Source organism: Danio aesculapii, chromosome 6 (genome assembly GCF_903798145.1).
Source record: "Danio aesculapii chromosome 6, fDanAes4.1, whole genome shotgun sequence".
Classification (NCBI taxonomy): domain Eukaryota; kingdom Metazoa; phylum Chordata; class Actinopteri; order Cypriniformes; family Danionidae; genus Danio; species Danio aesculapii.
Genome location: NC_079440.1, coordinates 16,943,660 through 16,956,721, shown reverse-complemented (window position 1 = coordinate 16,956,721; position 13,062 = coordinate 16,943,660). Strand labels below are relative to the sequence as shown.

The window sequence follows — 13,062 nt, the reverse complement described above, 5'->3', positions numbered from 1 at the left end:
ATATATATATATATATATATATATATATATATATATATATATATATATATATATATATATATATATATATATATATATATATATATATATATTTATTGTTGTTGTTGTTCTTGTTGTTGCTTCTTTTTACTATAATATTTTCCCTTTGGCTTTCCATTCTCTTTTGAATGTACTGTGATTGTATATTCTCATTTTTGCATAATAAAAAAAAAAAAAAAAAAATTGCTCCCAGATGAAGAGACAGAGAGATCACTTGCATATTTAAGAACTATAGCGCCACTATGTGGGGGATAGCAGATAGTGATGCTGCTACTATTCCCATAAAATCATAATTGTTCTATATGGTTTTATAAATTTTTCAACGAACTTATTCTGTTTATGAAGTCTCTCAAAGCTGTAAAAAATGTAAAAGCTCTGTCTATTGTAAGCTATTATGAATCAGTTTTAGGCGTCTAGTGAATGTCTTCCTTTTGTTTTGTTTTTTGTTTTTGAATTTCAATTATCTTTGGAATTTTTGTTTGTTGCCTGTTTTGCTGTATTTGTAAACTGCTAATGCATAATTAAAAAACAAACAAAAAAAAAGTATGACAGCACACCTAATAGCCTACATCTACTGATATTAATTTGTTCTTGTTTCTGTTTTATAAATTACTCTTAAAAGAGCATCTTTTATGTAAAGTATTTTTAAATATGGATCATTTCATTCTAACCACAGAAAAGGAAAAGGAATCTGACTCTCACTTTGGCCACACGAGCGCGCAGTGCTTTGCCTGTTGTGCGCGCGCACCTGACACCTGTCACACTGTGACGAGTTTCTGGCTCTTCTGATGCACGAGAGCAGAGCGGTGCTTGACGGTCGCGGGGCAGCACTCAACCCACATCACCGAAGCTGGAGCAAGCCGTCCGAAACCCTCCAAACTTCCACTGGGCCGGGCCAGCAGGCCAGCAACCCCCGATCTGGACCGATGTGCTGGCCGAGATGTCTCGACACATTTATATCAGGAATAAGATCGGCGAGGGAATCCAAGCACCTATATTTCAGGTGACTATATTTAAACTTTAACTGTCATTTGACAACTCTTCATGATTAAAAACCCAAATATTTTGTAATATTTGTGATAGTTAGTATTCACTTAGTACTCTTTAGTAGTCTATTCTAGAGAAGAAGTAGAGCGTGTTGACGAATGTTTTATAAGTAGTTTTCAATGAGGTGTGATGTTTTAATTTTTGGATAGGGCGTCGAGGGTAGCCAACTTGAATTAAATACAAGGGCATTTAGACTTTTACCAAACTTAACTTTCACAATTTACAATAAATATGATACTTGAAGCAAAAATAAATCGCTTGCGAGCGTTATTATTCGAATTGCTGACCGCAATGATGAAGGAAACTCACCTCCATCCCCTGACTCCATTAAGAGCACCCTAATGCTGTGAAACGAGCACACTGACCTACTTTTTTGGTGGCCCTATTAAACAAACTTAAAAAAGAACAAGCTCTCTGTCTCTCCTCAACACTACTATAAACCCTAGAGGCCCCCTAGAAATAGAAACAAATCAGACCTTACTAATTAATATCCCTTAAGTGACTATTTTTGGTCAACCCACCCCATCTTTCTCTCTTGCTCTTCACAACTATCAAGCCCTTGCGAAATGTACCAAATTCACAATGGATTTCCAACTTTAAGCAGCATGATATTTGTAGTAAAATTGTAATCAATATTAAAATTAAAACTTTTACTATTCTAATAACATTTTTTAAGAAAACTGTTTGTTGCAATTATGTGGGTTATAAAAATAAATTGTAACAAGTATGTGATTTATTCAGTCTTATAGATAACCTTTATTAATTAAAACAAATTTGAGGGGGTGGGGTCATTGCAATATGTAATTTACAAGGTAAAAAGAAATAATTCTGAGTTCATATCTACCAGATTTTTTTCCTTTATAAATGTAAAATATAAACCTGCAATTGGGAGTCAGCCAAATGTGGATGAGGGTGCAAGCGCTGCAGGAGAAATAAAAAACCTGCTACGTATAGTGCATTAGTGACCATTAATGAGGTTTCATTTGGTAATGAGAGCCACTTGCATCAATGTAAATTATATGTGCAATGTAAAATATAAACCTGCAATTGTGAGTTACATTTTACAAAATAGAAAAAACTTCATGAAAGCTTCATGAAAAAAATCATAACTTTTTCGCAAGAAATAAACTTGTATTTCTTAAAAGTTCAAATCAAATTCACAATAAAAAGTCACAACTACCTTTTCTTGTTCTTCGATAACCTTAATTTTTATTTTATTTTTTTAAACCTCCTGTAATTTTTTTTCAGCTGTAGCCGATTATTTTCCTCCAGGTGTAAAGTAAGGGTTAATATCTCTGATATACACTCAGGCTGAATGAACACTTGTTCAGTCCTACCTCTTATATAAATCCATTAATAAATTGCACATATAATTTACATTGATGCAAGTGGCTCTCATTACCAAATGAAACCTCATTAATGGTCACTAATGCACTATGCGTAGCAGGTTTTTTATTTCTCCTGCAGCGCTTGCACCCTCATCCACATTTGGCTGACTCCCATGTTTAAAGGAACACTTCCCTTTAAAAAAAGGCTAATAAATTTTACACCTCGCCTAGTCTACCATTTGGAATTAATTCAGCCCCTCTCCAGGTCTGGCTGAATCACTTTTATCTTAGCTTAGCATAAATCAATGAATCGCATTAGACCATTGGCATCTTGTACAAAATAATTCAAAAATCATTTTTGATAATTTGCCTATTTGAAACTTTAGTCTCCTCTAACACCAAGACTGTAATGAAAAGTTGCTATTTTCCAGATCTATATGGCTAGGGACTTTAATATCAATCCGGCGTAACAATCAAGGAACTTTGCTGCAAAACCATAGCTATTTCAGGCACAATGATATTATACAGCGCTTGAAAATAGTCCCCATCAAGATAACAGCCTTACTTTTCAGTATCCGTCATCTTAGTACACAATGTAAATACAGAAGAGTCAAGCTTTAAATAGGAAAAACTCTTTTTTGATTTTTTTGTATAAGATGCTAATGGTCTAATCTGATTAAATGATTTATGCTCAGCTAAGCTAAAAGTGCTTCTGCTAGACACAGAGATCGACTGAATGGATTAAAAAATGGTAAAACTCACCTGTTTAACTCTAGGGAGTTGTAAAATGAGCCTATTTCCAAAAAAAGTGGAGTGTTCTTTTAAGTGTGCTGTTTAGTTATAGTGTACTTATTTCTAGTGGAATATTCAGTCCATATTTGTTACGTATGTGTTGTAAGTTTCTTATAACCATCACAGCTACTTGACCAATAACCTCAATACTTATACTGCTCCTTATTCCAAATATCAAGAACAAGATTTCCTTAAAATGAATTCTAATATTGTATTATCAAAAGTAAATGATTGAGAAATGACGAACATTCATTCATGATTTACTCATTTCTCCCTCTACAGGTGAACAGGGGAACATATTCAAGGCGCAGTCGGCTGAAGAGGTCTGATGGCAGCACCACCTCCACCAGTTTCATCCTCAGACAGGTAAAGACATTAAAAGAGTCTGGTTCTTTAGAGACTTTAGCATTACTTTAAGGTCTTTATCCATAAAAGAAATGATCTGTCCCCCTATTTGGGCTCAAATACATTATTAATCAAATTTAAAGTCATTAAAGCAAGCATATTCTGTGTCATTATTTGTTTTTGTTTTGTTCATTTGCAGAGATTCTTGATTTTTGCCTTCGAAAATCTTTTTTTTATTTCATCGTAACAGGTTATAATTTAGCTTTGTAACTGTTCATAATTTAATTAAATTGTTTTAAATAATTTACATAAATATAAAGTGTATAAGCAAACATGATTTACATCAGGCAGACATTCTTACATGAGATAATGTGAACATATCCTGTATTGTGTACACAATGTTGAAATAAGATTGGAAAATAAAAAGGGGTAAGGTAATTATTAAAAGGTTTCAGTCTATAATCAATTTAATGTGCTTATATAATCAGTTACTTATGGAAAATAACACAATACACACACCAAGAGACAAGGTTATGTGTATTGAAAAATCAGAGACAGACTAAATATAAAAGAACCGTGACAACATCTCCAACTGACTTTACCTTTTTTGTTTGTGAAAATAGAAGACTTTTGCACAGCACTGGAAATATTTGGATTATGGTTTTATACAGTATATCCTATAATAAACAGTAATGTGTAAATGTTGAAACACCCTATGATAATCTGATTATTCTATATCAGCACATAAAAAAAATTATGTGATCTTTGACAGGTCTTAAACCTCAGATGAGCAACAGCAAATAGCGTTAACAAAAAGTAAGACAGGCACTACAAATCAAATGCCTATTCACTCACCCTCAAGTGGTTTTAGACGTTATGTGTTTCTGAAAGGTTTGAAAGAATAAGTAAATGATGACAGTATTTTTGGTGAACTGATCTGTTTAACTGTTCATCAGAAGAATTAGCAGGTCTGGATCTTTCAGGTGTGTGTTAACACAATACCTGTCCAATGTCCATCTAAGACGATGATCCCAAACACACCAGCAAATCTACATAGATTAATTAGCATAGTTAAAGAAAATAAATGCAAAAGAGAAAAGATGCAAATAAAATTAACAGTGCTTTTCTGATTTTCAGAGAAGTCGTATAGTATTCACACAACTTGAATAATTAGATATGACTGTATAGTCTTCATCATATAAATCTTTTCTATCTTGGCTTCATTTTTGTTACATACAGTGAGGGAAATAAGTGTTGAAAACGTAATGTTTTTTTAAGTTTTAATTTTTTTATTATTTAATGTCGATATTATTAAGCAATATTTTTTTGAATGGCTACAGAGCAAAGAATTGTTATACAATGACTTTCCTAATAGCACTAACTTGCCTAGTTAACCTAATTAACCTAGTTAAGTCTTTAAACTGCACTTGAAACTTGAATCTTGAAACATACAGTAGGTGACACTTTAATATGAGCATTACCTCTGCGGCTTGTATTGCCGCCGCTCTAAAGAAGAAAGAACGTTTTTTTATAGGTATGACCACAGTTTGCAACTATGCCACCAGGGGGCACAAAGAGACGGAATGCGAACGGACAAAAATAGCTTATACAGTAACTGTAAATACTCTGCTACTTGTAAATAAAGATAAACAATAAAACAAAGCATTATAATTCCTTCATTAATCATTAAAAACTTGTTAACAAGCTTTATTATCATTGTAAACTTTTTAAGTGCAATGGGGATTCATTTTGGAAAGTAGAATTAAAGAAATAAAAGACATCTAAAATGAAAGTACAAACATAAATTCAAATAAGTATGCCTAAAAAATTAAAATAAAGCAGTGTTTTAGCCTAAATATAGAGAGATGTACAGTGTTATTTTAAAGTGATAGGACGAAGACAGTCAATAATTAAGCTTTTTCATTTATGCTTTCATTTACAGTTTTAATTTACATTTTCGTTGTTGATTATATTTGACTATCTCATTTTATGCCTCAAATACTGTACATAAATAATAAATGAATAATTAAATAGGCCTAATTATTTATTTAAAGATATTACCAGTGAAACACTGAGAAACGGTCCGGGGCTATTTTTATTTAGGCCTAATAAAATTTAAAAGAAAGCTGGAAAGTGGGCTATATTATTCTAATTCTAGCCTATATTATTTTAATTCATTTCCTCTGTATCTGTCACTTGCGGTTTAGTGCGCACACGCTGAGCGACATGAGAAACAACAAGGCAATATTGACCTTTTTTTATAGGCCCACACTGAATCTGCGCACGCAGAATTCTGCAGATTTTTAGCCCATCATTAATTCTGTTTATTTACTTGTGTAAATGTGTGTAAATTTATATTTATTCAGTTTTTAAATTCATTACAGTAATATTATTGACTAATATGAAAATGTTCATCTGATTTATGTACAATGCAGTTTGTACAGTAATATATACAGTAATAGTCTTTTAGCAGATATATTATATGAGAGACTTGCTTTGTTTACCAAATAATGTGGATCTAATTGGATTTGCATTTTAAACATTAAATAAAAGTTTAAAAATATATTATTTTTTATTTCACATATTAAGGTTTTAGTTACGATACTCCCAATATTATTCCGCAGAAATCCACAGATTTTTACCAAAATTCTCAGCAGAAATAGCAAAAAACGTCCGCAGATTCCATCTGGCCCTAGAGGCTCCTATAGTATATAGTAATTTAGTTTACATATAGTATTGCATTAATTTGCATAGGCGTTTTATAGTTTATTAATTCATTCTTTTCGGCTTAGTCCCTTTATTAATCTGGGGTCGCCTCAGCAGAATGAATCGCCAATTTATCCAGCATATGTTTTTATGCAGCGGATGCCCTTCCAGCCGCAACCCATCACTGGGAAACACCCATTCACACACACACTCAAACACTACTGTAAATTTTAGCATACCCAATTCACCTGTACCACATGTCTTTGGACTGTGGGGGAAACCGGAGCACCCAGAGGAAACCCACGCGAACATGGGGAGAGCATGCAAACTCCACACAGAAATGCCAGCTGACTCAGCCGAGGCTTGAACCAGCGACCTTCTTGCTGTGAGGCGAACGTGCTACCCACTATGCCACCGCGTCGCCCCGTTTTATAGTTTATATATGCCTAAAATGAACGCCTCGATTAGGAGTTCTTCATTAAAACATAAACCTGCGTTTTTAATGACCGATGTGGGTGTCACAAAATACTTTTTAAACCAATGTTTTTTATTATTATTATTTATTGTGAACAGCACTTAATAAAAACTGCAATGTATTTATTACACCACCTATTGGAAAAAAACTATCAATTACAGTGCTTTCCACAGGGTTAAAATATAGGACTTGCGGTGTATCTAGTAAAATATTATGTACTGTCATCATGTCATCAAGAAAGTTATTAGAAATTAGTTATTAAAACTATTATATTTAGAAATGTGATCTCTCTGTTAAACAGAAATTGGGGGAAATATTAAATAATTAAAATGTATATGTTAATATATCAAAATATTTATTGTATAGATAACTTTATATAATATTTTAGGCTCATTATTATTAGCTCACTAAAAATTTTGTTTGATTTTTATTTTTTTCCGATTTGCTTCAAAACAAACTACTGTGTCCAATGACTTGCGTAATAACCCTAACTTTAAACTAATACACCCAGTTACACCTTTAAACTGCACTTTAAGCTGCGTACTATCCTACTATCTTGCAAAATAACTAGTAAACTATTATTTATAAAACAAATTAGTTATTAGAAATTAGTTATTAAAACGACTGTGTTTAACAATGTGCATCTTCTCTCCATCAAACAGCACTTACATTAAACTCACATTAATCACATTAAACTTGTTTCTAACAAAAAAAATTGTTTACCTGATATGTATGTGCATTTAAGAAAACACCATGGTTGATTTTTTGACTGTAAATATAAGAGTATTTCAAATTTTGAGACTATTGCAGAATAATGATTATATTTTTATTATAAGATCACTGCAAACACACTGGCTAAAAGAAACCTGACTGTACATTCAAAAGAAAAAATGAAGGAACAAGAGAGAATGAAAGCGGCAGAGGGGAGGCTTGTTCTCTCTCTCTTTTCTCATCAGCGCTCGCAGTCAAGGAGAACACACGTCAGCAGCAGCAGCTCTGACTGGAGGGTCTGCTCAGCCAATCAGCACGCAGCTGCTCAAGTGTGTCATCAGCTAGAGATTGAGGAAGGCTCTCTCTCTCTCTCTCTCTCTCTCTCTCTCTCTCTCTCTCTCTCTCTCTCTCTCTCTCTCTCTCTCTCTCTCTCTGATGCGGGGAGCAGCGCCGCGCCGTGTGTGTTTTGTGCGTGTGTGTGTGTGTGCGAGCGTGTTGCTGAGAGATGATGAAACGTCCGCGTCAGTGAGCCGTTGGGAAGCTTCTCCCTGCCTGAGGATGTGAGAGAATTGGAGGCTGAACGAGGGATCCACTCCATCCTGCAGGCCGAGCCGTCTGCACAGGCCTGCTTTCCCTCTTTCTCTCTCTCTCTCCATCCTATCTTTCTCTCGTGAGGCATCTCTCACCCTTTTTTCCCTCCTTGTTCTTTCTCCGTGGAGCAAGGGGATCGTCATCCCCCATCGATTCTCTCTCTTTTTTTGTGTGTGTGGTGGTGGCTCCCTCCTCCTCCTCCTCTTCCTCCTCCTCCTCCTCCCCCCTCTCTCCATCTCCACCACCTCCTCTCTCTCTCTTTTTTTCTCTATTCTTCAAGAGGACCTCTTTGGAATAGCAAACCTCCATGTATGACAATTTGTACCTGCATGGATTTGAAGACTCGGAGGCGGTGAGTTTTTTTTTTCTCGTGATTGGAATCGGCTATTGCTATATATAGTCTTTTCCCACTGGCTGTGTGTGTGTGTGTGTGTGCGTTTGTGTGTGTGTGGCTCAGCTGTGCTGCACATACAGGGCCTGCGAGACTCAGTGTACCATGATTTTTTTTTAAGATGCAGCCCACCGATATCCGTGGGTGTGCTATTGGGAGATGCTCATCTGAGGCTTTGTGTGTGTGTGTGTGTTTTAATAGCACACATTTCCATTGAACATTCACTCATATTCCAGTGTGTTAGGAGAACGGCTATTGCCAAAAGAACAGCACGTCTCTCATTCATTTTTTTGTTCAATTGGGTATGTGGGATGTGACTTTCTATTCATTGTAGGATTTATACCTGACGTCTTTATGGTGGAAATTGCGTAGGGTGTTATCGCGCTGGTCAAATTGTAAAGCTTCATTTGCTGTCGGACTGTTAAAGGGGCAGAGCCGCTTCTCGCTGATGTGTAGAATGTAATGAGTCACATGGCTTAGGTGCCCCACTTGAATGCCTTAAAATGAAATCGAGCCAGAAGTCTGGAAAAGACATCAAGGATTTTTTTTTGGTGTGTGTGTGTGTGTTAGAGGCCCTTGGAAACCACTCTAATCCTCATCAGATTTGTTTATTATCTGATATTCGGTAATAGAGGCTATTGATCTATTTTAGCCTTAAACATGTTTTTTGTGTATTTTTGTGGATGAAAATTTACTTTTTTTTTTTTGCTAAGCTAATTATTTATTTAAGCTAATTATTTAAAATGAGTTGAAACAACACAATTATTGAGGGTTTTTTTTTTGGGGGGGGGGAGCAACTTAATTATTTTATGTTCAATCAACTTAAATTTGTAAAAACTATTAGGTTAAATTAATGGATTTGTGTTGGGACAACATGAAGGAGTTGTGTGGAGCCCTGCATTTTTTACAGTGTACACTAAAAAGAGACTATTGCTGCCTGTTCAAACTTTGTATTTAAAATGAGTTGAAACAACAAAATTCTTAAGGTTTTTTGGGACAACTTAATTGTTTGATGTTCAATTCACTTAAATTTGTAAAAACAGTTAACTTAATCGGTTTGTGTTGGAACAACATGAAGGAATTGTTTTACAGTAGGTGTTGTGTTACTTTTAATCTAGAAAACTAACAGTTTAAAGGTGCAGTAGGTGATTGTCTTCAGAAACATTTTTTTTGTTGTGCTGCACTGTAAAACCCAAAAAGGTAAAGTAACTCAAACCGTTTGAGGAAACCGATTGCAACAAATTATTTAAGTTCAAAACTAATGCTAATGAGTACTGTGAACTTAATCCATTTGAGTAAATGAAGCAATTTGAGCACAGTAAAACCCAATAAATGAAGAGAACTCAAACTAAATGAGTTCTGTAAAACCTAATAAGCTAAGGCAACTCAAACCGTTTGAGGAAACCGATTGCTTCAAACCATTTGAGTTAAAAAAACGAATCTAAATGATTACTGTGAACTTACTCAATTTAAGTCTAAGTAATGAGGTATTTAATTAACCCATTACCTTCAACACTGAGTTTAAAACTCTTTTCAAATAAGTAGAATTAGCTTCCAGTCAATTTGAGTTAGCTACACTAATTTCATTTGATTAAGTGGACTGTTGGGTTTAATGACTTAAATGGCACCTAGGTTACCCCTTTTTTTAGATTTAATCTAGGTCTTTTGTGTCTCCAGAATGTCTGTAAAGTTTCAGCTCAAAACACCCATCAGATTTTTTTATTATACCTTTTATAAGTTTCTTTTTTATACCTTTTTGTATCAGGTAGCGGTTTTGTTGTACTGCGCCTTTAAGGCTAGTCCTCCCCGCCCACCATTTCTACGTGCCTTTCTGCATGCCTTAATCTCCTCCCTCGGCGGAATTAGACAACAGACAGACATGAAGGAAGAAGATCTCACGTAGCGTTCGTGAGAAATACTACAGTAAGAACTTTACCAATGAGTATTTGATGCATTTGTTGTGGATTTGCAACGATGAGTCACACACAATGTCGTTGCAAAGTTCATTCGCACACACAGATACACGCACACACATACACAGCGCAGACACGCACACAGACAGCGCGCTCATTTAGCTTTGCACTCTTTTTTTTACGCAAATGTGACAGTATACAGGTTAATATCCACTGCTGTATGGATATCTGTTATGTTAATGTACAAAATAAACCTGATTTAACGTTCACAAACCGGGATTGAAGCGTCTACTTTTATAATTGTTCTGAAGTAAATTGCTGTAATTCGTTACACACGTGCACTGTTTTAAAACCTTTTAAACTTGTGAAACTCACTCTTGATCACATTTGATGATGATTGATGATCCTAGCAAACTGAACAGACCTTTTATTCCCGGTTGCTTTGCGCACGTCCTGTCTTGTTGGTATGATTATACACGTGACTACCGGGACATGTTAATAATAATGTCAATCAAATTGGTTGGCGGTGGGGACCGCACTCCCACGTCAAGTTGCGGTCGGTCTAAAAACCGATCCAATTGGTCCACCGTTTTTATGTTGTTAAATTGAAAAAAAAAAAAGGACTGGGTGTGTTTGTATCACCCCAATATGACAGCCTATACACTATACACACATGTCTGTCCAAACAGCTTGAAAAGTAGATTTTTCACCATAGGTGCTCTTTAAGGAGGCGTAGCTTTGGACGGCAGGGGAGGGATGTATATTTCCAAAGCTGTTATGCTAACGCTAGCATTCTGGCAGCTCACCTACTGCACCTTTAACTTTGGCACAAAACAAGTGCCAAAAGTGGTAGGGCTGCGCGATATTGAAAAATTTTACATTTCAATGTTTTTTTATTTTGCAATTACATAATATTAGTAATAACCTTTATTTAACCAGGTAAGTCAATTGAGAACCAGTTCTCATTTACAATGGCGACCTGGCCAGGAGGCAACTTCAAAAAACAGATATAGTACAAAGCAGCAGGGACACAAAACAATAACAATTTCACAAATGCAGATAACAACATATAAAACCAAGGACACACTAAAAACAAGCACAGTGATCTTATACTATTAACTGATGATTCCAAGCTTCAGCTGCAGAAAACTGAAAAGAGTAGCGACCAAGTGAAGCGCAATTTTGGGTATGCAAAGGTTAATAAAACTACTAGAGTAAATATAGTGGAGTTTTCCCAATAAGAGTTTTGTAAATGAACAGAAACCAATGATTTTGTCGACGTGATTGAAGAGAAGTCCATTTCAATAAAGATTACAGTTGACAGTAATGAGGGTTAAATGGCGCACCAGTAATAAAACAAATTGCTGCATGGTAAAAAACATCCAGTCTGTGAAGGAGAGCTTTTGAAGCAGATTTTTAAATTAATTCCCCATAATCCAAAATTGGTAATACTGTTAACTTGACCAAATGCTACTTTGAAAAGTGCATAAACGAAGATTTGTTTCTGTAAAGAAAACCAATACTGGCTTTAACCTTTTTGAACGATTCATTAATGTGATATGAATACAATAACTTGAATAATTATTTGGGAAGAATTCATAATTTTCGATTAATTGGGATGATTATGAATCTGTAGAGGAGTGCATTTGTATAAAATATAATAAACAATCTTCAAGCATAGAAAAATACAATGAATAAAAAGATCAACTAAATAAACAGTTTTATTGTTTTTCAAGGGGTTTAACAGTATTCTTGTATACAGTAATTGAATAATCAAATGCAAAATAATACTGCATAGTCTTCCTTCTATAAACAAATCAATAACATTTATCATTATTATTTTTCAAAATTACAAATGGTAGTTTCCTATGCCTGAATGCTTTTAAAATCCTCACGCCTCAAAAAACACATGCAAATGATCAAATATCCCCTGATGTAACTATTGTGAATGATCACATTGCGATATCGATGCTGAAACACTATATTGTGCAGCCCTATTTAATGGTATTACAGAACAGACAACCTGTATAGATGAACGGCATTGAATGTATATTAAAAATCACCCAGAAATAGTTGCTCAAATTAAAATTGATTTCACAACTGTTTACAAGCTGCGAGTTATTTATTTTTGAAGTTTAGCCTGTTTCGAAAGAAACTTTTAAGAACTTTAGTGACTTGTAGAAATGTAATCTTTTACTTACCTTTTTACAGTGTAAGCTGATTTTACATATAATACACACTTCAAAATGGGAGAATTTAGAAGTTTAGAAGTATTTGTCCTCTGCGATACAAACTCAAAAGAATTATACAGTGGTCAGCATAACTGAGTACACCACATTTTGAAAATGGACATTTTTATCCATTTCTTAGTGAATATAGGCAATGTATTTTGGCACATTTAAACAAAACAGATTTATTAAACTGATATATTTATTAAAATAATATTTTAGTCACCAAACATATTTAGAAATTAAAACTAAATTTTTAATTAAATTAATTTTTTCCCTTGATTTTTCCTCTTTTTTAAAATTTGTATATAATATTTTTCTATAATATATAAATTTGACTGTACTAGTTTTTGGACCATTATCGACCATTATTTTGTTAGATAAGCTCCGGATTTGGCTTCAGTACTGACTAATGGAATGTATGTGTACAAATATAATATTGTATAGCTTCCCATTAAAAATATGAATTTAAAAGGTTTGTGAGGGGTGTACGTAT

The 13,062-nt window shown here is 34.4% G+C and overlaps 1 protein-coding gene across 1 annotated transcript in view; it reads left to right on the top strand.

The window, feature by feature from the left end:
• Positions 1-849: 849 nt before the first annotated feature.
• cacnb4b (calcium channel, voltage-dependent, beta 4b subunit) overlaps positions 850-13,062 on the top strand; it is a 67,276-nt gene continuing 55,063 nt past the window's right edge. The window contains exons 1-2 of the mRNA XM_056459689.1: positions 850-1,042; positions 3,489-3,572. Coding sequence (XP_056315664.1) covers positions 980-1,042; positions 3,489-3,572 — 147 coding nt within the window. The 5' untranslated portion in view covers positions 850-979. The remainder of the gene's footprint in view (positions 1,043-3,488; positions 3,573-13,062) is intronic.